Source organism: Lacerta agilis, chromosome Z (genome assembly GCF_009819535.1).
Source record: "Lacerta agilis isolate rLacAgi1 chromosome Z, rLacAgi1.pri, whole genome shotgun sequence".
In the NCBI taxonomy this organism is placed as follows: domain Eukaryota; kingdom Metazoa; phylum Chordata; class Lepidosauria; order Squamata; family Lacertidae; genus Lacerta; species Lacerta agilis.
Genome location: NC_046331.1, coordinates 18668961 through 18696734, shown reverse-complemented (window position 1 = coordinate 18696734; position 27774 = coordinate 18668961). Strand labels below are relative to the sequence as shown.

Genomic DNA, 27774 nt, shown 5'->3' with positions numbered 1-27774 from the left:
CTGCCAGAAAACTCATGAATATGGTGGAAGTGGCCATCTAGCCAAACTAACCAGAATGTGTAGAAAACCCTTCATTAGCTTAATTGTGCCCAGTAATTATGAATTACACTGCACTGGGTTGTGGTTCAGGACCCAAGTCCTCCCCGGTTTCTTTATTCGACAGAGAAGAGACAGAGGCGTTCCCAATTGTCACTCTCCGTTAAGCTCTGGGAAGCTGACATTCCACCTCCCTGATGTGCTACAAATGAGAAGCGGTCCAGCAGGGCAGTTGTGGTAACGCAAGCTTTCTTATTCTTCAGGTGTGATCAGGATTCAGCTTTTCCTTCCTTTCCCTCTATTTTCCTGCTGTACCTGTCCAAAGGCCCATTGACTGTCACTGGAAATCTAAATTGTTGCAAGCTGGGGTGGGGGAACAGACTGGATCAGGGTGGCCCAACTTTTCATACCAAGTGGGTTGCAAGAGTACTTTGACATGGAATCCACGGGCTGCACACTGCCTTGTTGCATGGTGGATAGGGAGAGTGAGGCAAACTTTGACACACACCCAGCTCTCTCGCCACCTTATCAAAGCTGCCAAGTGAGACTCTGGGCTTTGAGAAGGAGACACAAGGCTCTAGTAGGGCCCCAGAACCCTCCCACCTTCTTCACCAAACTGGGAAAACACTAGGCTTTGGGAAGTAAGCAGGGGAACTCTAGGATTCTGCCAGATCCCTCATGCCTCCTTCCCAAAAAAGGCCTCAAGGGCTGCACGTGGCCCTTGGACTGCGTGTTGGACCATCCCAGTCTAGATGATGCCCTGCGTTGCTCAACCAGTCTGCTTGACAAGGTAATGGCTTTGGCTGGCTAGTTAAAACACTGTGATGAACATAACCGAAGTAATTGCTCTATGGGTGGGCCTTTCCTCTATCCCTTTCATCTAACTGTTAAGTAGGAGAAAAACAGAGAGACAGAAAGAGAGAGAGAGAGGAGGAGGAGGAGGAAGAAGAAGAAGAAGAAGAAAGGAAGGGGGATATGTGAGCTGAGTTGGAAACCAGAGACACAGAGATCTGCTTGCTCTGTGATAGATCCAAAGTTGTGACTAATGGGGAAGCAAGCCTGCTGGGGTATTAAAGCTGTGAGTCTTATTTACATATGTGTAAATAAAACCATATATCCCAAACACACTATAGTCTCCACAGAGCTTCATTCCAAGGAAACTGAACCCTGGGGAAGCACAGGAATCCCTGGAGCTTCTCACTTCTCGGAGATTGGGATAGCATGTAACAATATCATTGTTCCTTGGATAGACTTGAGAGATCTTTCCAGTTTGCTTGAGGGACTGTTGGAGGTCACACAGTACTTTTTAAGGTGCTTTAACTACACACCTGAAAATGCTATTAGGCCACTGTCCAGCCATTCCTTCATCAGCGAAATTGCTTCTGGGAAATCTCTTTAGTGTTAGACATCAGAGGTTTGATAAGGTAACATCACCCCCCTGGCAGTCCTACCAACTAAAGGGACAATGGGGTTGGACTAGATGACACTTTGGGTCCATTCCAACTCTACAATTTTATGATTCTATGAAGTTGATATAAAGGGAGGAAAATTTGGAATACTGTGTACAGTTCTGTCACCACACCTCAAAAAGGACATTGTAGAGCTAGGAAAGGTTCAGAAAAAGGCAACCAAAATGAACAGGGGGTGGAATGACTGTCCTATGAGGAAAGGCTACAATATTTGGGGGCTTTTAGCTTAGAAAGAAGTTGGACATCTGTTACAAGCTGCAAGGGATGTTAGAGTTAGTCACTGGAAATATATTGCCTGTGTCAAATTGCCATCAAGTGGTATGGGATACAGTGTTACTATAAAAATTAAATTAACAAACAATCTGAGCTCAGACTAAGAAAGATAACTTTACTGTGGTGTGGTCTGATTTTATAATATTTACTAGTAGAAATACTGATATGAAATAAGGTTCGGATGACGTAGGCTTTCCTTTCCTTTTCACATGATATATAGCAAACGATGCTTGAATTCTTATGTATAAATTTTTAAATTTATTTTGAAATAATCGATTATGAGAGAAATGAGTAACAAACTTACTTGCCTGGTAGATATGATTTGAGCATGGTATACACTATGGCGGTGGTGTTTCATTTATTTATTTTTAAAATAATAATTACCTACTTTTGTTTCCTTAGCAATTTATCAGCTGCCAACCTTTCGTAGAGTCAATTTGCTTCTTTAAAGTGTATAATAATGTTTTGACAGCTGCAATATTTTGTTCTTTTCGTTTCTTATAATTTAATAAACATAATTGTTTTAAAAAGAAAAGTTGAGTATATAATAGGAGTTTATAAAATTATGCATGACCTAGAGGAAGTAGACAGAGAAAAGCTTTTCTCCCTCTTTTCTAACACTGAAACTCGTGAACACCCAGTGAAGCTGCTGAATGTTGGAAGGCTCAGGACAGACAAAAGGAAGTCCTTCACACAGTGTGTAGTTAAACTGTGGAAGTCTCTCTCGCAGGAGGAAGTGATGGCCACCAACCTGGATGGCTTTACAAAGAGATTAGACCAACTGATGGAGGAAAAGGTTATTTATGGCTACTAGCCACAATGGCATTGCTCTACCTCTGCTGCCAGAAGGAGTAATGCTTCTGAATTCCAGTTGCTGGACACTGCAGGAGGAGAGATGGCTCTTATGACTGAATCCTGCTTTCGGGTTTGCCACAGGCACCTGGTGGGCTACAGGACTAGGTGGGTCTTTGATCCACTAGGGCTTCTTACACATTTGTGAAAGGACGAAAGAAAGTCTGGGGAAAGACAAGAAGACAGAGAGAGAAGGAGGGAGAGGGAGAGGGAGAGGGTTGGCTACTGGACAGCTGTGTCCTGGGGTTCTGGGCATCTCTCCCTGGCGATCTGATGTGAGGGTACAGATCCGTTGCCTGGGTGGAGCACACTCAACTCTCTATTTAGAGATTTGCAAAACAAACTAGAAATTAAAAAAGACCATCTGCACAGTAATCTCTCATTGCAAAGGAAGCCAAACACAGGCAACTTTTTGCTGCTTGAGGCAAAACACCTGACCATATAATGCGTGAATTCAAACATGTTTGTCATGCACACTGTCTCACCAGGGAGCCATAATTGGCTGTAGTCCTTTGTTAGGACTCGCTCAAGACATCTTGCTGCCTAAGACAAAGGACAAGAGGGTGCCTTCCCCCCAGGGCACATATAGAAGCCGACTGGACCATTACTTGAGTGGGGCCGAGTGGGGTTTTCAACTCTGGTCTCTCCCAGGATCTAGTCAAACACTCTAACCAGTACACTTGCTCCAGCTCCCCGTTGAATGCACACTTGAAAACAAACTCAGCCTTGCTTTCAAGTAATGTTAACCGCCATTGTAGTCAACCCATGTCTCCCAGCAATCTATCCCTGCCCAGTATAGGAAACAGACACATGAGCACGTCAGTGAACCTTCTCCCTTCAAGTGCGGTCCACATTCTTACAGACATACTATGAGAACACAACCACACACATCCTACTGAACTTGAGCAAAGGATGGCAGAAAGGTGTGACATCTCTGGACACCTGAGTTCTTTGTGCAAGTCCCCCAACAAGGAGCCCAGAAAGCAACTCACAAAGTGTGTCCAAGGCAGAGAGCAGAAGTGCTGGTGAAAAGCGCCTGCAAGTCAAGCACCAAGTGGCTCAAGCAAGCTACCGTAACCAGGATGTATAGACAGAAAGGCAAAAACGTTTTCTCCTCTCAGACAAGCCAGGGACACAATTCGTCCTCAATCCCCAACCTATGGGGCTCATTTCTGCCCGTTATCAGTGGGAACAACCTCATTGGCAGGTTTTTCTGGATCACTTCTCATCATGCAGTAAAGAGTAGCAAAAAAGTTTGCAGGTAACTATTACAAGTAAAACAAAACCCTTTCCCAACATCTGGTCAGTCCCCCTACACTCTGGAACTCTGCCTATTGACATCAGGCAGGCACCTTCACTATACACATTTTGGTGCCTGCTAAAAACATACAGTATTTGTTTGGACAATCCTTAACAGATGTGTAGATTGTTAATGTACATTTTCATTCGTTTTTAGTTTCTTCTTGATTTTATCTTTCATGTTTTATAATATATATATTTTTACTGATAATTTTATTGTTTCACTCTCTTTGTAAACTGCTTTGATGTCCCACCTTAATAACACACACACATTAATTTTTTCAGGGAAGTGTTCCTGCCAGGATTCTGCTTACTCATGCTGGATCTTGTGATGGTTTGATGGTTGTGTCCCAGTTTCAGGAACGTGCATTGGGAGTGTGGGGCTTTTTAACTAATGAAGCCAGGCGAGGGCACTTTGACTTTGTGAATGCAGCTTTCTGACATTTCCCAGCATATCATGTGGACACATTTGAGAATGCTGGAAAAAACTGGGAGAAGATAAAGCACACACTGTGCAGCTTTTGACAGGAGCAGCAAACTAGCAGTGTAAGCAGGATGCTTTGAGGGTTGTTGTTGTTTTCAATCAATCAGCAAACAAATTTTATAAATAAATAAACATTCTACACCAAATTTGAAGAGAGGTGCTCCTAAAAGTAGGTGCCCCTCACTTCTTTTGACCAAGGAACAGATTCTGGGAAGTGGATGTTTTTCTAGATTGTTTGTTTTCTGAATTCTTATTAAATGCTGTTCTCCCACTCTTTATCTAAAAAGCTCAGGCAAGCTTCCCTGAGTATCTATGAGCATTTTCTCTATTTTTTATTTATTTATACTGATTAATCAACACTACAGTATTCACACTGTTCAGAACGAAACCTGTCCCATTTGTAAGCCATAAATAAGAGACCCCAGCAAGAGGGACCTTGCATCGAAGAAGCCGGAAAAACCCAAATTTCTCTGGCTGAAAGTGATGCAAGTCAGCAGAACGAGGCACATAGCTGAAGCAGTATAAATACACTGACAGTAACCTTATCATGCTTAGAGAGACCCAACCCAAATAAGCAAGGGCAACTGCAGCAGAAAACATATTTGCAACATAACACGAAGGGAGATTAGGCTTTTGCACTGTTTTCTGTGATGTTTGATCTTCAGATAAGGAATAGATGCATGCGAGAGAGGGGGAGGGAGAATGCAAGAGCTGTTCCTTACCTGGCAAAGCCTTGGCCCATTTCACGACATGCACCAGCTGCCTCTCGCCCAACTCATTCAAGCTGGTCAAAAGGGCAGCAAAGGAATCAGGTTGGTTGTTGTCATGGCCAGCACACACCACCCCTGGTTCGATAGCTTCCAGGACATTGAGGAAGATGGGCTGGCACTCCAGGCTCTCAATGCGTGTCATGGCCATCTTTGGAGCTTGCTCCTCTGTAGGGCTGGAGGGGCCTGCTGCTTCCCCTTCTTCTTGCAGCTTCAGGTTTCCCAGCTTCTTTAACTTGCGGGCTGCAGCAAGTAACAAGAACAAAAGAACTGAGAACAGAAGAAGAGCCTGGTTGGATCAGGCCAGTGACCAATCTAGTCCAGAATCCTGTTGTTACAATAGCCAAATACCCCGAAGAACCTAGGAATCTAGATAAACTGCTCCTGGATCTGGAGGTTACATAGTAATGTCAGAAGAGTCTTGCTGCTGGATCAGGCCAAAAGGGGCCCATCTAGTCCAGCACCCACTCTTCAGTGGTCAATCAGATGCCCCAATCAGAAACCCACAACCAGGTTCCAAGGTGCAAGAGTATGTTACCACCCTGTAGCTTCCAACAAATGGTGTTCAGAAGCATTGCTGTCTCTGACCATGAGGGCAGAGCATACACATCTTGGCCAGTAGCCATAAATAGCCCTCTCCTCCATTAAAGCCACCTTAGTTAGCTATCATAGCCTCCAGAGGGAACAAGTTCCATAGTTCAACTACGCGCAGTGTAAATAAGTTTAGTCAGAAAACTTGACTCTGTGGGCCAACTGAGACCCTCCATTCAGGTCAGCAATCAGCACGCAGCAGCTGATGGAGAAGCTCATAAGAAGTTGTTGATGGTGGCTCCCACTTAACAGCAGGTAGCTGATGAGAACCTGCTGAAATGTGCTGAATGGCCACCTGTCAGGGATTCTTTAGCTGTGATTCCTGCATTGGACAAGGTGGCGATTTTCTTACGATTACTGAAATTGTTGTGTGGATACACCATGAGATAAGCCAACCTCTTAGCTTCTGCTAGGACTTTGGGCTTCTCAGCCACCACATGACTGTTTCCCCCCCCCCCCAGCCATGACAGCTACAGGTATTACCTATTGTCTTTAGCCAATTGGAACATCTCTAATTAGAGGCATTATTCCTACAAATACCTCAGTGGTGCAGCGTGGGTTACCAGTGACCGGGGCTGTGTGGAAGGGGAGAAGGGAGGGAAACGGATGGAGTATGCATGTGCATTCAACTGCCTAATGGCATCCACACCACCTGGAGATCACAGCTGCAGAGATAAGAAAAGAAGAATAGTTCCATTGTCTGGAGAGATAACTTCCTGGTTCGCATGGAGAATCCGTTTTCAACGGAGTCCAGCGATGGAAGCATGAAGCTGTAATGAGGCAGCACCGGGTGTTGAAAATTTGCATACCTAACAATTTTGTGCCTGGGGCAACTACCCCTGTGCCCCATCACACTAAGCCACTGGAATACCCTGCTGGGGGGACACAACAGACTATTGTTATTATTATCAAATTATTTATTGCCCACCTTTCACCCTAAGGTACCAGTGTGGGTAAAAGCACTAAAAACAATATTAAAAGCCATTTAAAACAACAAGGATCCCTATAAAACCATCTCAGTCAGCATCAAGGAAATAATGCCGAAGATAATGCAGAAATGGTGCATAACTCCAGTTAAACTTTCCTATATGCATAAACATACTTCACCTATGTCCTGGACTCCTGGTGAGGGTGTGGGGACAGGAGGAACTATAGGTACTTGTAGTGGACATGCCCAATTGTGGTAAATTTTGGGGAAGAAATGTTTAATGTGATAAGTAACGTTGCAAATCAGCATGTCACCAAGCCTCCAGAGATTGAGTTACTGATTCTGTGTTTAATGAGAATCAGGATTTGGGGGATAAATTACTAACTGGATTACTATTGGTGGCTGCACATAGGGTTATAGCCATACTCTGGAATAACTTAAAAGATGCAAACATTTATTAATGATTCAAAGTCCCTTATGGAGTTTTTTGTACAAAAAGGAAGATGAGCTTGAGATATCTGGGTTTGTAGACTGAAAAAAATGTCTGTATATAGCTCAGTTGGTAGAGCATAAGACTCTTAATCTCAGGGTTATGGGTTCAAGCCCTATGTTGGGTTCAACCCCCATGTTGGTCCCTTCCAACTCTACAATTCTATGTTAAGAGAAGAGTTAGACGTTACTACGAAGCAACGGTTTTGCATTTGTCTATAAAGATGATAGACAGAGAATGGCAGGTCTTTATTATCTTTTTTTTAGTGTTCATGTTACAAAACACTTCATATTTGATGTTAACTGTTGTATATTGCTTCTTCTTTGTTTTTTTCAAGCGTTAATAGAAACTTAAAAAAATGAATTGATTCATCTATTGCATTTCTATCCCACCTTTCAGAACTCACTATGAAGTTGTTATAGTAAGTGCCACACTTTTAACATTTGGGGGGAAAGGTGCTGACACTGCATACCCCAGAAAGAAAGCACTGCCACTTTTTTCTTCCAGGGAGCTCAGGGTGGCAAACACAGTTCTCCCACTGCTTATTTGATCCTTGTTATGCAAGTTAGGCTGAGAGGCTGTGACTGGCCCAAGGCCACACCTAGTGAGCTTCATGATAGCAAATTGGGGGGGATTTGAACATTGGTCTCCCCCAGGTCCTAGTGTGAAACTACACCACACTGGCTTTCCACCTAGGTATGTGTGGCTGGACCTCTCTCTGTTGGAAACCTACAAAACAGCATGGAACAGGAATCAGAGAAAAGAAATCCCAGAGAGATGCCAAGTTGCTTCAAGGGGGCATTTAAGCAGACCCTGTTCCTAGCAGACAGCAACCTTCACACACAGACCTTGTAGCATATTACACAGGAACAGGAACAAAAAAAAAAAACACACACACACACACACACAAGGAAGCCTGCGATTACGACTCTCTAATTGTCTGAAATAGGCTGTTTATTGCATTTATTTATTTATATTCACTCCTCAGTGTCTGCATTAATATTTGGCAATGCTTGTAGCTGTAAAAGAAAAAAGGTCTGCGGAGCCAGATTTTGTTATTCTAGACAGAAAACAACGACCATTTTATCCTTCTGCATCAACCCCCAGAAGTGTGCCAGCTTGGGGGGGGGGGGCAATTAGGTAAAGTAGAGATGGGTGGAGAAGAACCCTGATTGCTCGATTTCAGCAAGAGGAAAAATAAAATGAAATGTGCTGTCCTTGGGGTTCTGGCTCCCAACATTAAACGATACTTATCTGAAACTTCCTTTGGCCATAATTAGAAAAATAAGCCTCCCGATGTAAAAATGTCAAATCAAAGAGCAGCCCTGTAAATCAGTGCAAAAGCTGATCTTTTAAATAATACGCTTTGGATGATCTACAGTAACAGCAATTAAGGGAGGCTCTGTAAAAATGGGAACAGGGCAATAAAAAAGGAGAGTGAGTAAGCTTGGAAAAAAACAAGAGCAGAGTGCAGGGTGATATATCCTGGCAGTAATTTCTGTGGGACAGAACCAAAGAGAAAGAGATGGAGGGAGGGAGAGTGATAGTGAGATCTACTCATTCCCAGCTCCTACCAAAGTTCAGGATACAGCCACATAACCAAGTTTTCCAAGATCAGCAGCTGGTTGCTTTGCTTAGCTTAGAGACCATTTCCCCTTGAGCTCCTCTGTCAGACTAGAACAGCTGATCTGTGCTTCCAATTTAGCAGAAACGGCCATAGCTGAGCGGCTTGTCCAATTTTCAATCCCTGCTGGCATCTCAACATTGCTCTTCTTGCCTGCTGGATCAGGCCCATCTAGCCCAGCATCCTGTTCTCACAGTGGCCTCACAGTTGCCTATTGCGGAGAACCTGAAAGCAGGATTACACTATAAGATCAAGACTCTCCCCTCCTGCAGTTTCCAGCACCTGATATTCAGAAGCACTGTTGCCTCCAACTGTGGAGAGTGTTGTAGCGTGGGGATAGTGATTCAGCAAGTGACTTCAGCTCTCTGACATAGCAGACAGGAGACAGCTTCTTCATGTAACACTCTTTATTCAAGTAAACAAGACTGGGGAACTGAGGAGAGGAAAGCTACATTTATAGGGACAGTAGACTAGCTAGAAAGGATACATTTTGGAGGGAACAATCTCAAGCAATCACAAAGCTGCCTTTTGGTGGGAACCAATAAAACTGAGGAGCCAAATGCAGCAACTTGAATGAACCAATAGTAGGGGAAGGCAGTTACTTTCCCCTAATGTGAATACAGACACTAGTAATACAGATATGATAACCCTTGAATCAATACACATCATAACCATCCTGGCTAGTAGCCATTGATAGCCCTCTCCTCCTCCATGAATCTGTCAAATCCTCTTTTAAAGCCATCCAAGTTATTGACCATCACAGCCTCCTGTGGAGGTGAATTCCATAGTTGAACTCTGTGCTGTGCGAAAGGAGGACTCCCCCTGGCCACGTCACAGTTTAAACAGCCCATGGTCATGCCTACAGCTGCGCTGATTGGACAGCCGGGGGCGTGACGTGGCTGGGAGTCACTGTGATGCAGGCGGCATCCCTCTGCCTTCCAGCCAGGTCACTGAGAGGTCTCGAGTGCCTGGCCAAAACACCACCCACCAGGGAAGGTGAGCGGACTTGAGAGAGAGAGAGAGAGAGAGAGGGAGGGAGGGAGGGAGGGAGGGAGGGAGGGAACTTCCCCTTATTTATTTATTTATTTATTTATACCTCACCTTCCCCCCTGACAGGCCTCAAAGTGGCTTATAGAGAAAAATAAGAACTGCTAAAAACACAGGGAAAAAATAATTAAAGAACAATTAATTTTTATTTTTTAAATTAAATATCACCCTTCATCGAGAGACCAGAGGGCAGTTTACAGCATAAAACACAAAATACATAATATAATAATAGTAAAAGGAAGAAAAGGACATGCCCTCTCTTTAAAAAACTGTAGATCATTAACAGCTGAAGGCATGGTTGAAGAATAATGTTTTCGCCTGGGGAGCCACCACAAAGAAGGTCCTGTTCTCATGTTGCCACCCTGTAGACTTTCGGTGGAGGGAGCCAAGCATAATTTTATAAATTTCTATCTGCAACCTTTCTTCATAGGAGAGTTGCTCCACCCCCCTTCATCACTTTGGTTGTCCTTTTCTGAACTATTTCCAACTCTACAATCTCCATTTTTGAGGTAAGGTAACCAGATCTCTAGGTAGGGCAGAGAGATTCTTGCCTGAAACCCTGGAGAGCAGTTGCTGGTCAGTATAGACAATATTGAACAAGATGGGCCAATGGTATGTCTCAGTCTAAGAATCTCTGTGGGAACCATAGCAATGGTAATCAACACCCAACCAAAAGGTCGCTTGTGAAGACCCAAGCTTGCCCAGCCACATGGAAAGGAATCCTTTCCCCTGAATCAGCACACACATTTTCCAGATGTGCATATTCAGTAAATCAGCCATCACCAATCTGGGGGCCCCTGTATATTTTGGATGGCAACTTGAGCCAGCCACCACAAAGCATGAAGTTTACACTAGTGGTTCCCAAAGAGGGGAGTGGGATTACTGAGGTTGGGGGCACTATAAGCTAATGGGGAAGCGGCAGGCATCACTGGAGGTGTCTATCAGACCTTGAAAAGCTTGTATATATTGATGGTACTTAACGAGTAAATTGGCAAAAATGTATAAATCCAAATCAAGTAAGTGTTGGAAATGTAAAGAGAAAGGAGGTTCTTTTTTATCATATGTGAAGGTCTTGTAGTAAGGTTAAAGCTTACTCTGAAATGATATATAATGACTTGGAAAAGATATTTAAAATAATGTTTGTAAAAAAAAACATCCCAGAAGCTTTACTTGTGGGAATTATAGGGACAGAACTACCCAAACTGTATAGAAATTTATTCATGTATGTGACTACAGCGGCAAGAATGTTACTTGCCCCAAAATGAACAGAAGAAGTCCCAGCAAAAGAAGAATGGAGACAAAAACTTATGGAATATGCAGAAATGGCAAAACTTACCAGAAAAATAAGAAATCAAGATAATAAACCATTTATAAAAGAATGGAAATGGTTTATTGAATATTTATAAACTGTAAACAGATAAGAACATTGCTTTCCGGTGTCCCCAGAGCCTTGGAATTAATTGAACAATTTGGACTTGTAGCTGGTTTCAAATTAAATAAGCAGAAAACCAAAGTGTTAGGAAAAAATTTGAGTGCAGAACAAATTCAAAGAATACAGGAAGGCACGGGCCTCAATTTTGTCAAAACAGTAAAATATCTAGGTATCAATCTCACAACCAAGAATCTGAACCTGTACAAGGACAATTACGAAAAACTGTGGACGGAAATAAAGAAAGACATGGAGATATGGACAAGATTGAAACTGTCGTTAATGGGAAGAATTGCCGTGATAAAAATGAATGTCCTACCAAGGATGCTGTTTTTATTCCAAGCCATACCAATTTTGGACAAACTGGATTGTTTTAAGAAATGGCAAAAGGACTTATCAAGGTTTATATGGCAGGGCAAAAAGCCAAGAATTAAGTTCAAGATTCTAACAGACTCTAAAGAGAGAGGAGGCTTTGCCCTGCCGGACTTAAGACTTTATTTTGAAGCAGCGGCCTTTTGCTGGCTAAAGGATTGGTTTAAACTAGAGAATGTGGATGTATTGGACTTGGAAGGATATGATAACATGTTCGGTTGGCATGCATACCTTTGGTACGACAAGGTTAAGATCCACAGAACTTTTAAGTCTCATATAGTTAGAAAATCCCTGTACCAGGTCTGGACTAGATATAAAGACTTGTTAGAGAGAAAGACTCCTAGATGGATCTCTCCAGTGGAGGCCAAAGCCTATAAGAGACCGAACATGTCTGCAAACTGGTTAAGATATATGGGCATATTGCAGCAGGAAGGGGACTCTTTTAAACTTAAAAGTTACGATCAAGTGAAAAGCCAGGTCCCCGACTGGCTGCACTATCATCAGGTATATGAAACATTTAAAATGGACAAAAAAGTTGGTTTTCAAGTAGAAAAATCAAAACTGGAAACAGAACTGATAGAATCGAACTTTAAGAACCTTTCCAAAATGTATAATCTTTTGCTAGAGTGGCATACGAAAGATGAACTGGTTAAATCGTCAATGATAAATTGGGCGAAAGATATAGGACATAATATTATGATGGATGACTGGGAGGGATTGTGGCAAAAAGGTATCAAATTCACTGCTTGTCATAGTTTAAGAGAAAATATAATGAAAATGGTTTACAGATGGTATTTGACACCAGTTAAGATGGCCAGGATGAATACCAAAATGTCAGATGTATGTTGGAAATGTAAACATGCGAAAGGTACCTTTTTTCATATGTGGTGGTTGTGCCCAGCGGTAAATGCTTTCTGGGATAAGATTTATAATGAACTCAAGAAGGTAATGAAAGTTACCTTTTGTAAGAAACCAGAGGCATTCCTTCTGAGCATAACTAATGAAGAGATACCCAGTCAGGATAGAGTGTTTTTTATGTATGCCACAACAGCAGCTAGAATCTTATTGGCAAGAACATGGAAAGGCGAAGAGATACCAACGGTGGAAGAATGGCAGATGAAGATGATGGAATACATGGAACTCGCAGAACTGACCGCCAGAATCCGGGACCAGAGGGAGGAGAAGGTGTCACGGGATTGGAAGAAATTCAAAGATTATCTAGTTAAATCAGTAAAATTGAATATTTGAGCAGAACTAAATAGAATAGCGGCTTTAGCAGGTATACGTTAGATAAAAGTGTTAGTAAGATATTTTTGTGCGAAAGATTTAATTGTTAGAAAATGTGTTAAGATTTGGTGTTTAAGTTAAGATATGGTTAAGTAAAGCAAAGCGCATTAAAAACTGAGCAAATGTGAATAGAATAAGATATAAAAGCTACCCAGAAGATATATATGATTCTGAAGACAGTGGAGGGAATGGGGGAAGTCCCCCAAAACAGAGAAGATAGTAATAAGAAAAGTAAGAGGATAAGTGTTAGTTTAAAGGTTTGTATATGTTTCTTTTTATTGTAATTGTTTGATTGTGTTTTTGTGTTGTGTTTATGTATTGCATTTTTGTATTGTTATTGTTTATGCTATGTTTTTCTTTTGTCTGAATAGAAAATAATAAAATCTTATAAAAAAAAAAAAAGAACATTGGCAGATTATTGTAATAACCTGCAGTTTTATAAGTGTATATATTTAAAGTAGATAAATAAATGAGTAAATTAAGTTAATGTGGATATGCAGAAAATATTAAAAATAAATTTAAGGAACTGCAGAAAGAGGGGGAAGTCAAGTTTTGAAATGTTAAAATGATAATAAAATTACTGAAATGTATAAAACTGAAAATCATAAATAAAGCAATAAAAATAAATAAAAGCTTGTATTGTTGGATCAAGTTCATCAGTTTGGTTGGATTAATTAAACTAAATGTGGTGTAGTGGTTAAGAGCGGTAGACTCGTAATCTGGGGAACCGGGTTCGTGTCTCCACTCCTCCACATGCAGCTGCTGGGTGACCTTGGGCTAGTCACACTTCTCTGAAGTCTCTCAGCCCCACTCACCTCACAGAGTGTTTGTTGTGGGGGAGGAAGGGAAAGGAGAATGTGAGCCGCTTTGAGACTCCTTCGGGTAGTGAAAAGCGGGATATCAAATCCAAACTCTTCTCTTCTTCTTCTTAACTGGTTTTTGAACGAACGTGCAATTAATTGTTCCTGGATTACTATCTTCCTTAGGAGGTCACGCAAATCACTGTTCTGAATAATGATTTTTAATAGGGTAGGGAGCACTGGTGGATGAGTTTGTGGAACTGGGGGGGGGTAGATGGCCCCCAAAATTTGGGATAAACACCACTACCTTATGCCACAGTTTGTTTCCAAACATTGCCAGAAACAGGTTTAGAAAAGCATTTGCAAAAGCAATTTTAATTCATTGCAATCATTTGTTCATCCAGAGCAAGTTTGCTGTGGGACAACAGATGAAAATGAAATAATAATAATAATAATAATAATAATAATAATAATAATAATAGGAAAGGAGCATGATTTCTCACCCAAGAGATTGCATCATGCTACAATGCAGTGGTGGAACATGGGCAGAAAACTCTCCAGGTTTTAAGAGTTTTTGGGAGCTATATCCTCCCAGCTCTAAACATCTGTCCCACTTGACAAAAAAAAGTTTTCCTTAAGGGGAGAAAAAAATGTATATCTTCCATAGACTGCAGAGTAGAAAGTGGATTAAGACAAGAAAGGTGGCTAACAGATGGTGCTGTTGGTCCCCAAACAAACTTGCATCAACCACCCATTTCAATCAGTTGTTTATTACCCATCTAAATGTCTAAATGTACATTTATGGACCAAACAACACTGATTTAGTTCATTAAGGGCCCCCTTTAGGCTCAAAATGGGGACAAGAATTCAAACTGCCAGAAAACCACTAAGATAAACAGAGAAGAGGGGATTTGCCATTTACTGTAGAATTAGGTATGCAAATATAAGGCTGCATGTGTGACTAAGGTCTTAGGGTGGAGAGGAGAGACCTGAATTCTACAGGCATGGCAAGGGGTTCTAGTTCAGCCGTGGAACACACACTTAGCAGGCAGAATAGCACAGATTTATTTATTTATTCATAACATTTATATACTGCTTGATTTTTAAAAAATCTTCAAAGCAGTTTACAAAAAAGAATAAAATACTAAAATCATTACTAAAAACAATTAAAACATGCAGAAAATTAAAGCCAGCAATAAACTAACAACAACAACAAACGAAACAAAAATAAAACAGCATTCCAGATATCTTGTGTGATTTTTGGCATATCTAGTGTGGTGTAGTGGTAAGAGTGGGTGACCAAGGTTCAAATCTTCCCAAGCAGCCCTGAAGGTCATTGGGTGTGACCTGGGGAACTAAGTCCCTGCCACTCAGCCTAACCTCCCTCACAGGGTTGTTGTGGGGCCTAAATGAAGAGGGGGAGAACCGCGGATGCCATCTTGAGCTCTTGGAGGAAAAGGTGGGAAAATAAATGCAATAAATTAATAAATATAGTAGATAAATCTGCCTGACAGGTCAATCTGATGTGGCATAAAACTGGCTTGATATGTTCAGGACTTCCACAGAATTGCTGCTAGAAGCAGCCTTGAGACTACAATATTCACCTGCCCCAGTCAGCATGGGAGCATTGTGGGCCAAAACATCCAGAGAGCACCAGGTTGCGGGGAAGAGGGCTAGACTAAGTAAGGATCTCCCCTTCCCTTCTTTCTCTCACATAGGCTGCAAGATCAGAGCAATTTGTAGAGGCAGAAGGCTATTGATGGCTCCTAGCCACAATGGCTGTGCTCTGCCTCCATGGCCAGAGGCAGCAGTGTTTCTGAACACCAGTTGCTGGGAACCGAAGGAGAGGGAGAGGGTTCTTGTGCTCGAATTCTGTTTGTGGTTTTCCCATAGCCACTGGGAGAACAGGACGCTGGACTAGATGAGCCATTAGCCTGATCCAGCAGGCTCTTCTTATGTTCTTACACATGGTGTAGTTTGAGAAGAGAATGAGATTGCATGCCCCTGAAGTGCTAACTTCAGACAGCAGAATCATGTTTTTGAATATTCCCTTTGTTAATACTTGTCTATCAATCTGCAAGCAGAAATCTACTACCACAGCAAGAGGACATAGCTAGAACCCTTCACCCTGCTATGCTAACGAGTTATATAAGTTTTGTTTTGTTTCACATAAGGAAGAATTCACAAATCACAAGCAAACCAAATGCCAGGTCACAATAACCTTTTGCATGCAAGGCGAGAAGAATTCCTTTGGCTGCCTTTCCCAGATTCCTGCAGCTTTTCAAGTGTGACCCAACCATAATCCTGTAAGCAGAATGTCTGCTGTCTGCTGTTTGGATCAGGCCCATGACCCATCTAGTCCAGCATCATATTCTCACAGTGGCCAACCAGACACCTCTGGAAAACCCACAAGCAGGATCTGAGCACAAGAGCACCTCTCTGCTCCTTTGTTTTCTAGTGTTTTCCAATGGAGGCCCAACACAGCCATCACAGCTCATAGCCACTGGTAGCCCTCTCCTCCAGGAAGCCTCCAGGAGTTGTGTTGTCTCCACCCGAAGTGCTGTGTTGCAGCCATCAGTTACAAACGCCTATACAGCTAAGCCTTTACTGGTCACTGACGCTCAGTTCTATTACATTCCTGGCTACATATTATTTATTGCATTGAACTGAAATAGTGATTCATAATAGTGTTTGATGTAACTCAGTTCTTCCCAAAGTGGATGGTACTGCCTCGTGGGGATGGGAGTGGGTGGGATTTCCTGGGGGATGGCACTAAGAGACAATGGGGTGACAGGGGGACATTGGAGGTGTAAACAACTATCAGATTTTGAAAAGCTGGCATCACTGGATCAAGCCCATCCATTTTGTTGAATTAAATAAACACAATGGGCATAAATGGGCATTTTATTGTTACTGGTTTGAATTTTTCTGTATTATGATCTTTGGTGGGTCATTTTTTGGTGGGTCAATTTTTCTGTATTATGATCTTTGGTGGGTCAAGACAAGATAAAAGGAAGGGCTTCTTCATACAGTGCCTTGCTAAACTATGGCTCTCACCACCACATGAGGAAGGGAGGGTCACAAACCTAGACAGCTTTTAAAGTGTCTCAGACAAATTCATGAAGGAGAATAAGACTGTTGGTGGTGGCTAGCCATGATGGCTATGCTCTTCCTCCACAGTTGGATGCGGCAATGCTTCTGAATACCAGCTGCTGGAAACCACAGGAGGGGGAAGTGCTCTTGTGATCAAATTCTGCTTGTGGGCTTCCCACAGGCATCCTGTTGACCACCGTGAGGACAGGATGCTGGACTAGATGGGCCACTGGCCTGATCCAGCAGGGCTCTTCTTATGAGTATTAGACTGACTACCCCCTGGTCTAAGCCATGCCCCCAGAATAGGAGATGATTCAAGATGTGTTTCAGAAGACAATCAGAAGTGGCAGCTTTATCTGGGCGAGTGAAAGTTTCCTGAGAAAGGCTGATTTCATGTGACAACATTGTAAGGGGGTAGAAATTGCTCTATAGGTCTTCAATATTGCTTTTATTAAGCTGAAGCACACAAGAGGTTTTTTTTAGTGGAAAGCTGGATGATGCAACCCAGAGTTTGGACAAACACAGAATTATGGCCAGTTCTTCTCTCCCCCTTCTCCTGCCCAAATTCTCAGCCACTGCTTAGATCAGGAGAGCTGTTTCAAATGGTGGTTTACATTTCTGCAATGTGTTCTGGATTCCTGCTGCAACAGAAGATATTGTTTTGCTTACTGGTGGGTAACAATGAGGTCCTTCATGAATGTCAGAGAGGAGGAATGTTATGCAGCATCTCAACATGATGTTGTATTGCAGGGGGTTTGACTACGTGGCCCTTGAGTCCCTTCCAGCTCTATAATTTATTATTCTAACTGGGGTGTGTGTAAAAGATGTGACCAAGATGATGAAGGATATGGAAACCAAGCTTAATGAGGCACAATTGATGGAGTTGGGATGCTTAGCCTGGAGAAGAGGAGACTGAGAGATGACATGAGAGCTATCTTCAAATATCTGAAGGGCTGCCAAGTGGAAGAGCTGTTGCTCTGGAGGCTGGGACTGAACCACTGGATTCAAATGACAAGAAAGGAGATTCTGATTCAACATTAGGAATAATTTTTCATGGTAAGAACTGTTTGACTGTGGAAAAGATGATCTCTGAAGGTACTGGACAGTGCCAGAGTTACATATAGGCTGAGCAGGCTGAAGCCCAGAGTCTCATAATTTAGGGGTGCCTCGACCTCTTGCCATTTTTATTTTATTTTTTAAAAAGCATATTTTACTATCTTGATCAAGATGCTTAGTGACATATGATTCTATGACTGTATAACAGATACACAAATGCGTACTTACTTTTAAGTAAAGTTTGTGGAGGCTTCAAAGCTACTCAGAATCAAATAATAAAACTAACTATGAAGCAATACAAGTGTTCAGATTATTATTTATCATTATAGCGTGTGTTTTGAGAACAACTGAGAGTTCTTTTAGATCATTGTGAATCATAATAATATTTAATTTTGATTTTTGTGTGAAAATAACGAGTATGCAATATGAAAGTGATTCTGGTAAATGAAAGCGACAAAAAGAACAGAAGGAAATACTCAAATGTTTAAAGCCAATCATGTCATATTTCTTTGTACAGCAGGGAGAAACAGCCCTATGTAATCCCTCAGATAAAAAAAAATATTTGTATTTACAAACAGAAGAAAATCATGTAGATTACACCAAGCAGTCCGAGTGGACTGAAGAACAACCACTTTAGAATGCAGCCTCCCAAGAACTTCAAGGAGAACCATTGTCAATAACTACCACTACAAGTATAGAATTGTCTGGAGAAAGTGACAATGGAGTGACAGGATCTACAGCCAAAGAATTAACACAAGGCACTGAAGAAACATGCCACAAGATAGTTACACCAAAAGAAGCAGTTCAAGCTCATTATTATCATCTTTAAAGAATTGGAAAACAAAGCAAATGATCTCAGCGAAAACCTTAGCATTGTACATACCAAAATACCAACTGTTCCTGCTACTAGTGATGTCAGAGACAAGAATAATGTAGGTTTATGGACCACATGGAATAAATGAGGAAATATTCTGGATTGAGAAAGGTCTATTGGAATGTTAGCACTGGGCACATTGAGACAAATTTGCTAGACCAATTTCATAAAGTTAGCAAGGCACTCCAAAGTTCACAATTTTCATTGACCACATGTACAAATATTTACAGCTCATATCAAACACTCAGGCTAATTTTGATGAAACTGAACAGCAAGCAAAATTGACTCTACCAGATGTAGAATACAAAACTGTCAAAAGAAGCCAGACAATACCAAACAAACAAACAAAATGTGAGAGCACCCAAAGCTGTGGACAAACTTCCTGCAAGAGACAAGTTTAGGGTAAATTCATTTATCCCTGTCATGAATACTCTTGAAGCCAACCCAGACAGAAGAGCAGCAGTGTACAGGAGTGTAGCTGGCAATTTTTCATTTTTGGTGAACCTGCAAGCAACCAAGGAATAGATTCACAACGGTGTTGATGCAAGAATATCCAAAGGATGTTGACCTTAGTCTAGCTGATGAACTTTTGCACTTCTGCCTGTATGTCAAACAAGCTCACCCTGAAAAAGAAAATTTCAGCCACCAAGATATGTATCGAGTAATATTCCAGGAGAAAATTCTCGGTGCCTTTCCAAATGTGGAAACAATTTTCAAATTGTTCCTCTGTTTAATGGTTACAAACTGTACTGAAGAAAGATAATTTTTTAGACTAAAAAGGATAAAGAATGATCTACCGTCAACAATGTCCCGAGACTGGTTGTCTGATCTAAACATTCTCTGCATAGAAAATGATAAACTGCAACACTGATTTTAATTGATTTAATTAATAAGTTTGCATCCAAAAGAGCTTGAAAGAAATTGTTCTGACTTGATATATAATGTTAAAGCTATGATTCCCCATGAATGTTCTACTATGTGAATGTATTCAATAATTCCATGCTTTTGTAAATGTGTTAAAAGGTTATAAATTTATAAACAATCTTTTTACCAATGCTAAAAATTCAGCAATGTTCTGCTTTCATTGAGGAAATGAATCTCCTGATCAGATGCTATTACGTTTGGGCCTCCCTAGGTCTCCTAGCCCAAGGGCTCCAGTTGCTTTAATGTGGTCTGGTATTGGACTCTTCTTCACTTCAGGTTTTTAAACAGGGGCTAGATGGCCATCTGTTGGGGATTCTTTAGCTGTGATTCCTGCATTGCATGGGAATGGGCTAGATGACCCTTGGGATCCCTTATGCCTCTACAATTCTGATAGCGATTGTATGAGAGTGAAATTGAAGGGGGACATTTATTAAGTGTTTTGCCTGTCATTGGATACAATGAGAGTGAGGGAAGTAGTCATCCCCATAATTCACACTCTGGCCTTCCATCTGCTTGCTGAAGTATAAAACCTGCCACAGGCTGAGAAAGAAAAAAATGACAGTGGCTCGATATTATCACTTCATTCCTGTGCTCAGGGCCTGTCCAGCTTGGTGTCTGATGCAGCTGAAAATCTGGCCGCCAAGAACATTGGGCGGGTGTGTGTGCGTGGTATGGCCTGTCAGGAATTAAGTGCGCTCAAAAAACCTCTGGTTTGGCAACCCTAGACCACAGAGAAGTGCAACTTCTGTAAGGGGAGACCAGAGCCTATTAAGCAGGCGGGCACAATGGCCATAAAACGGGAATGTTCTGTTTAGGACGGCTGCTCCTGCCAGAGGGGAGACAGAAGAGAAGGGCCATTACTCATTCTGAATGCTCTATAAATCGGAAAACAAAATGTGCCTGGGGCAGGGATGGGTTAGGCTCCTCAAAGATCACCCGTGATTTTCAGTTGACACCTCCGAATATCAGTGGTTCCCTTGACAACACTAGAGACCGAGAGCAGGCATTTCAGGCGCAGAGAGTAAGGCAGATGTATGTTATTGCGGTATCTATTGGCTGTACAGTGGTACCTCGGGTTAAGAACTTGATTCGTTCTGGAGGTCCGTTCTTAACCTGAAACTGTTCTTAATCTGAGGTACCACTTTAGCTAATGGGGCCTCCCGCTGCTGCCATGCCGCCGGTGCACGATTTCTGTTCTCATCCTGAAGCAAAGTTCTTAACCCGAGGTACTATTTCTGGGTTAGCGGGGTCTGTAACCTGAAGCGTCTGTAACCCGAGGTACCACTGTATTCTGGAAACAAGGTCGTGCCAGTGTAGGCACTTACTTCCCAGCTGCCGTTGATGAGGCTTAGAATGCAAGCCTGCATCCATGATGTGTGTTGGTCTCTAAGGTGCTACTGGAAGGAATCTTTTTTATTCCATGATGGCAGTCTATCTTGGAAAACCCTCCCCACTGAGATACATCTGGCACCACCTTGGATTCTGCAGAAGGGGCCCTCTGGATAGTTCCTCTGCTCTCAGAGGGTTGGGGTGGCAGCGGTCTGGGAGAAGGCCTTCTCTGCAGCAGACCCTAAACTGTAGGGTTCCCTACAGAAGTGCAATAGGCATCTTCATTGCACACCTTCCAGAAGATGCTGAAGATGCATAATGCAGCAACCTGATTGCTGGATGCAGCCCCATTTTGATCTCATACAACCCATTTTAAAATACTAGTTGTCTGTTCGTTTCCAGGCCTAATTCAAGGTGCTTTTGTTGGTGTTCAAAGACACAAGCTCCAAATATCTGAAAAGCTGTTTCCCTTCCTACAGACCCTCTTGGGTACTGAGGAGGGCCCTCTTGGTAGTTCCTCTGCCCACAGAGGCTCAGGGAACTGGTGATGGCCCAGGGGGAGGGAGGCTTCTCTGTGGCAGCTCTGAGAATGCCACTGGCACCTTGGCTATACAGCTTCTGGAGGTTGCTGAAGACACACCTATTTACCCTTGCTTTTGACACTTGAGGTGTATATTTTTAGGACACACCTTATTTTTTATGAATTGTAATTTGTTTTAAATTGTATTTTAATATTGTGTTTCAATTGTTGTCCCTGGAGCCTGAGGGTGAAGAACAGGTAATGAATAAATATTATCTAGGATTTATTCACTGACTGGCACATTTCAGGCATCAAAGGAACTTCCAGTTCAATGAGAAATTCCCACAGACAAAGAAGTATATTGTGGAAGGGGTGTGTGCATTGCACTGGATTAGGGAGGACTAGGGTGCTTAAGAGGGGCAGCTGACAGTGGTGCAGAACTGGTGGCCTGCCCTTTCTGAAATGGTGGTGGCTACCTTCTCCACCCTTTAGGGCCTTCACTATCCAAAAAGCCCCAATGCTGGTTGGGCTGGAAGTAGCTATCTAGTATTAATAATCCAAGAGAAACTGGAACTCGCAGCCTCCAGTAATGTAAGCCAAATATCCTAATCACTTGGATGCCTTGGAAGGTAAAAAGGTTACGGGTGATGCCAGGTTCCTGCTCTAGAAGCTCTATTCTTTCAGCAGTTGCTTTATGTGGAGGAATGGAAGCAATTACTCCTCCTCCCTGACACTCCCTGTCTGCCAACCCACTGCTGGGTTTCTGCCTCTCAAGAAGTAGCCACTGCAAACAGCATAAAAACAAGAGAGGCAACTGCTTTCTACCTGATTAGGCCAGCAGTTCTCCAGGGTTTCATCATCATCATCATTCTTTATTCGACCGTCAGTCAGAAAAGACACATCCATCCACACAGAATCAAAACATCCAAAACATCCAAAGGAACTTTAGAATAAAACATAGCCAGCACTAAGATGAAGCTATAAAGATAAACCCATGTCAATGCAATCAATCTTAGTCTTACAATGCTTAAGAGCTAGAAAAAGAAATTTGGCCACCAAGGAAGCTGTTTTTCCTGTAACATTATTCAACAAATATAAAACCTGTCTTTCTCTGGATAGAGAGCTAAGTTGAGATAAGAGTGGAGCTATAAGATTTTGCCTCAAATCTGTATAGAAAGGGCAGCTCAAGAGAATATGTTCAGTGGACTCTACCTCTCCCAGGGCACAATGACAAGTTCTCTGGGCATATGAGACTCCCCTGTACCTTCTCCATAATACCACAGATTGAGGACATTTAATCTAGCCGCTGTGAGGAGTCTACGGTACTCCACATGGTGGATTTCCGCGAGATAAGGAGCTGGTGTAACCTAATAGATCTGCTCCCCCAGGAACATCCCTGGTTTCACAAAGGCTATGTCCTCTTGTCTAGCAATATCACTCAGTCTCTGGGAGATCACAGCTCTGGCTTGACTATATGTCATAGACTCCAGGTAAAGATGTGACAATCTGCAGGCCTGTACTACATTTATGATCTCCCTTTCCCACAATGATTGGAAATCATCCCTCAGTATCAAGGGGGCCACTGGTTTAAAGCATAGTTTGGGCCATAGCCAAAGCTTCACCTTCAAGGCCACATACCGAAAAGCTTGGCAGCCAACCTCTAATCTCATGACTGTACCCGCTACAGAAGGAGGGGGGGGGGTCCTGAGGATGGCTCTAAGAAATTGTGTTTGGATGGATTCCAGTCTCAGAAAATCCCTACGGGAACCCAAAGAGATGCCCACCAAAAGTAGTGGAAGGACTTTCATTTGGAAAAGTCTCAAGGCTACTTTCACTGATTGAGCCTGCTTCTTAGCATATAGAGATCTAATCAGCATGACTGCTTTAGAAGTGTTTGTAGTTATATAATCTCTATGAGCCCTCCAGGGTTTCAGATGGCAGGTGTCCCAGCCCTCCCTGGAAATGTTGGGGGTTGAACCTGGAAAGTAGATGCTCTACCAATGAGCCGCATGACAAAGAAAGGACTTCTTCATGCAGTGCATAGTTAAACTTTGGAACTCATTCCTGCTGGAGGCAATGATGGCTGCCAACCCAGATGTGAGCTGTGATTCCTGCATGGCAGGAGGGTGGACTCTTGGTGTCCCTTCCAGCGCTATGGTTCTATGATTCATTGGACCAAAAATCTGCCAGCATTAGCTGGTGCTCACCCACACATGCCCATTTTTGCTTGGTGCATATGGTAAACTGGAGAACAGAGAGCTTTCCTTCTCCCTCCCCTCTGCAAATTACCAGGTTTCAGTCCTCGAGTCAGAATGAACTGAATCCATAATGGTGCTTTATTCAAAAATAATAAAAAGGCACCATTTTGATCCAAGATATGGAGATCCTTGGGGGGAAAAGCAGTATCTCCTTTGCACTCACAAAAAAGAAAGCTAAATTCACCAGCTCTGATCATTGTTAACGAATAGTTAACAACAAATGTCCAGCTACTGAAACCTTCTCGAATATGCTGTATCTTTCTGTGGGGTGCTGAAAGCAAGGAGGGGTCCGGAGGGGGAGAATGTTCACAGCACATGTTTTTACAATTACATTTAAACTAACATTTTTTTGTTAAAAAAACAAAGATAAAGCAGTCCAGGCAGAACAGGTCAGAGTGACCTAGAAAGAAGGATGTGTCTGTTTGTGTACACACACAAACACCCAGATGTTAAGAACATTGATTTTGCCCATCTGTCTCAAGTAAGAACATGACCTTGGTGGATGATTGTGCTTTACCTGCAACATTCAAGAAGGCAAGGTTTTTTTTTTATTTGGGGGGGGGGGTTTTAAAGGAAACCCTTTTTTTGTTCTTAATATCATTCATAGAATTGTAGAGTTGGAAGGGACCCCAAGGGTCACCTAGTCCAAGCCGCTGCCCACAGCTGTCCTTGAGTGGGCTCAAACCACCAACCCTCTAGTTAACAGTCAGATGCACTGACCCACTATACCACAGAGCATTGGTAAAAGATATCCCAGGGATGTTTCTGCTAGTTGGTAGCCTGGCATGAAAGCCTTATTTATTTCCACCTTTTTCTTCACAGAGCTCAAAGTGGCACACATAGCACTTCCAATGAGCTTAATGGTTGAGTGGGGGATTTGAGGCACTTTCCATATATTGTGGACTACAAAGCCCATCATTCCTGGCCACAGGGGTTGATGAGAGATGGAGTCCCCAACATCTAGAGGGCACCATGCTGACGCTCCCCCCCTCTCCCTCGCTCTCTAACACACAGAGCTGACTTTAAGACTGGACCTAACGATCTCTTTCGATCCATGCCAAGAATGAAACTAAGAGTGCAAGGAGTTCCCATTTCTAGGTTGTGTTTGGCACAGAGCTGCCTCTCTCTCCAACTCATGCTACTTTTTTATGTCATGGAAGCTCTGCCAGTCTCATGAATTCTCCAAAGTAATTGCAGAGTACTAATGCTTCTGAATGCTGGTTGTTGGAGATCACAGGAAGGGAGAAGGCTCTTGTGCTCAAATTCCATGAGAATAGAACACTGTCATTGGCTGGATCCAGCAGACTCTTCCTATGCTTTCATTTGTAGCATGGAAAGCCTTCCATGAGAACCTACAAGGCTTGCTTTGCTGGATCAGACCAAGGATCCATTTACAGGGCTATTGCGTACATGCCTACTCACAAGTAAGCCCTTTTGGAGTTCAAAAGGGTTTACTCCCAGATAAGTAGGTAAGACCTCCATCTAGCAATCTGTTTTTCATAAAGCCCCTGGCAAGTTACCAGTAATAAGCACATACAATGGAGACACTCATCTTATGCTGTTAGCCCATAGCTTCCAATAATAAGCAAGACTGCTTTAGGACATGCTATTGCTGTTGTTGTTAATGTACGAGAACCAGCCTCATATAAGCAACATGCTTACGTCTAATTAATGCATGGAATAGTTAAGGTCATAGAATAAGCTGTCATGCCAGGTTTAACTCAACCTTGGAAGGACCAGGCAATCAAGTCTTTGTTTCCTCCCCAGTCTACCTAAAGAACTCAGCTTGTGAAGAGGCTAGGCTGGTTGCTCCACAAGCCACTCTAGAGCTCCTATACCAGGGGTCGGCAAACTACGGCCCACGGGCCAGATCCGGCCCCAATTGCCCTCTGGATCCAGCCAGTGAACGCTTCTGCAATCGCCACTTGGATCAGCGCGATTGCCATCCCCCCCCCCAATTTTTATGGGGGGGGCGCCATTTTTGTGATTCCCCCCTACATCTCCCAGCGTGCTCTGAGGTTGCTCAGACTTCCACGACACTGGCAAATCCGAAGCCTTAGCAACCTCAGGCCTCCCCTCCATTGGCCAGTTTGATGTGAGCCAGTGGCCAGTGGTGACGCTTCCCGAGACTCGCTGCTCCAATTAGGGTGAGGCGCAGGGCAGGGTGCCTTGTTGATGTCTAGCTCTGAGAAGGGAAGAGGAGAAGCGAAGGGGTGGGAAGAAGCGGGAGCTGAGAGCCTACGAGTACTCTTCTGTGCTGCTCAGAAGTGGCATATTAGCAGCACAGTCATGGACACCTCGGGTAGGGGCCCTTCCTGGCAGGGTGGCTGCGGCCCCTCCGTGCAAGCCAAGACCCAGCACCGGCGGGGCACTCCCTCCCCAGCACAGCACAGCCTGCTCCGTCTGAATGCGGTGAGCGGAGGTATCTCAGCCGCTCTGTCTCTGAGGGAAGGAGGGAGGGAAGGACCGCGTGTGCACTTACGCTCACACGCAATCCGGCCCGCCACAGGTTCTGAGGGACAATGAACCGCCCCCCCCCCGCAGAAAATTTTTGCTGACCCCTGTCCTATACCAATCATTTAGGAACTTCTACTACTGTAACTAAGCCAAGTTGTACTGCCTATGAAACTTTTTCTGAATGCTGTATGGAAAAGCACATGGATGTGACCTCTGGAGAGAGAGTTTGCAAGTAAACCATTTTAAAGCTGCAAAATGGGTGCTCTTTTTCTATGCTAGGGGAAAAGAGACATTTTGGATATCACAAGGGCATATTTCAAAAGCCTAACAGTCCATACTTCCATGCTTAACTTTGCTGCATATTTTGTGATTTTAAATCCCTGCTGGGGTTCTCTCATCAAAGAGCACTTGCCCCAAACTTGGACTTTGGCACCCAGGAATTCTCCTTATATACCTATCTTTTCCCCCTTGCAGCAACAGTTTTGACTTGCCCTTCAATCTCAGGTTCCAGGGCAAGTTGCAACAATCAAAACAGATGGGCGGGGTATAAATAATAAATTATTATTATTATTATTATTATTATTATTATTATTATTATTATTATTATTATTATATGTTAAAAACAGTTTAAAACAAAGTCAGAGATAAGGTGGGCCCTAAAAATATACTCCTCAGGTGCCAAAGGCTAGAGTTTAAAGAAATGTGAATTCAGCATTCACCAGAAGCAGTATAGATGAAGTAGCAGACACACCTCTGTGGAGAGGGAGTTCTACAACTTAGGGGCTGCCACAAAGAAGGCCCTCTCCCTGGCTGCACCCCTTGAGCTTCTGAAGGCAGTGGAACAACCAGTCTTGGCACCTGAGGGGGGTCTGTAGGGAAGGAAGCAGTCTTTCATTGGGCTTTAAACCTTAGCATGAGTCCCTTAAATTAAGTCCAGAAATGAACTGGGAATCAGCGCAGCTGTTTGTCTCCCTTTCTCATAATGCTAGAACCCATTGACATCCAAAGTTGCTGAATGTTGTGAGATTCAGGGCAGATAAAAGAAAGTCCACATTGTCAAATATGAAACTCCCTCCCACAGGAGGCAGCAATGGCCACCAACCTAGATGGCTTTAAAAGAGGACTAGATAAATTCCTGGAAGAGAGGGCTATCAGTGGCTACTAGGCATCATGGTTGTGCTCTGCCTCCATGGTCTGAGGATGTATTGCTTCTGAATACCAGTTGCTGGAAAACACAGGAGGGCTTTTGCACTTGTGCCCTGTTTCTGGTTTCCCACAGGCATCTGGTTGGCCCCTGTGGGGACAGGATACTGGGCCAGACGGGCCACTGGCCTGATTCAGCAACCTCTTCTGTTCTTCCATATTGGAAAGCCCTGTGTTGCATCACTGAGGAGATGTGGAGTGGGGAGGCGTCACCTTCTGCTCAACTTTGCTCCCCCTCCCTTCACTAAGGACCAGCTGCCTGGTTTCATCTGTAAACCATTTTAGCTTTGACACCCTTGAGCCTGAACCAGT

At 43.1% G+C, this 27774-nt stretch overlaps 1 protein-coding gene across 1 annotated transcript in view; it reads right to left on the bottom strand.

Moving 5' to 3' along the window:
* AR (androgen receptor) overlaps positions 1–27774 on the bottom strand; it is a 223131-nt gene that overhangs the window by 35988 nt on the left and 159369 nt on the right. Inside the window, exon 4 of the mRNA XM_033137128.1 lies at positions 5136–5423. Within this exon, the coding sequence (XP_032993019.1) occupies positions 5136–5423 (288 nt within the window). The remainder of the gene's footprint in view (positions 1–5135; positions 5424–27774) is intronic.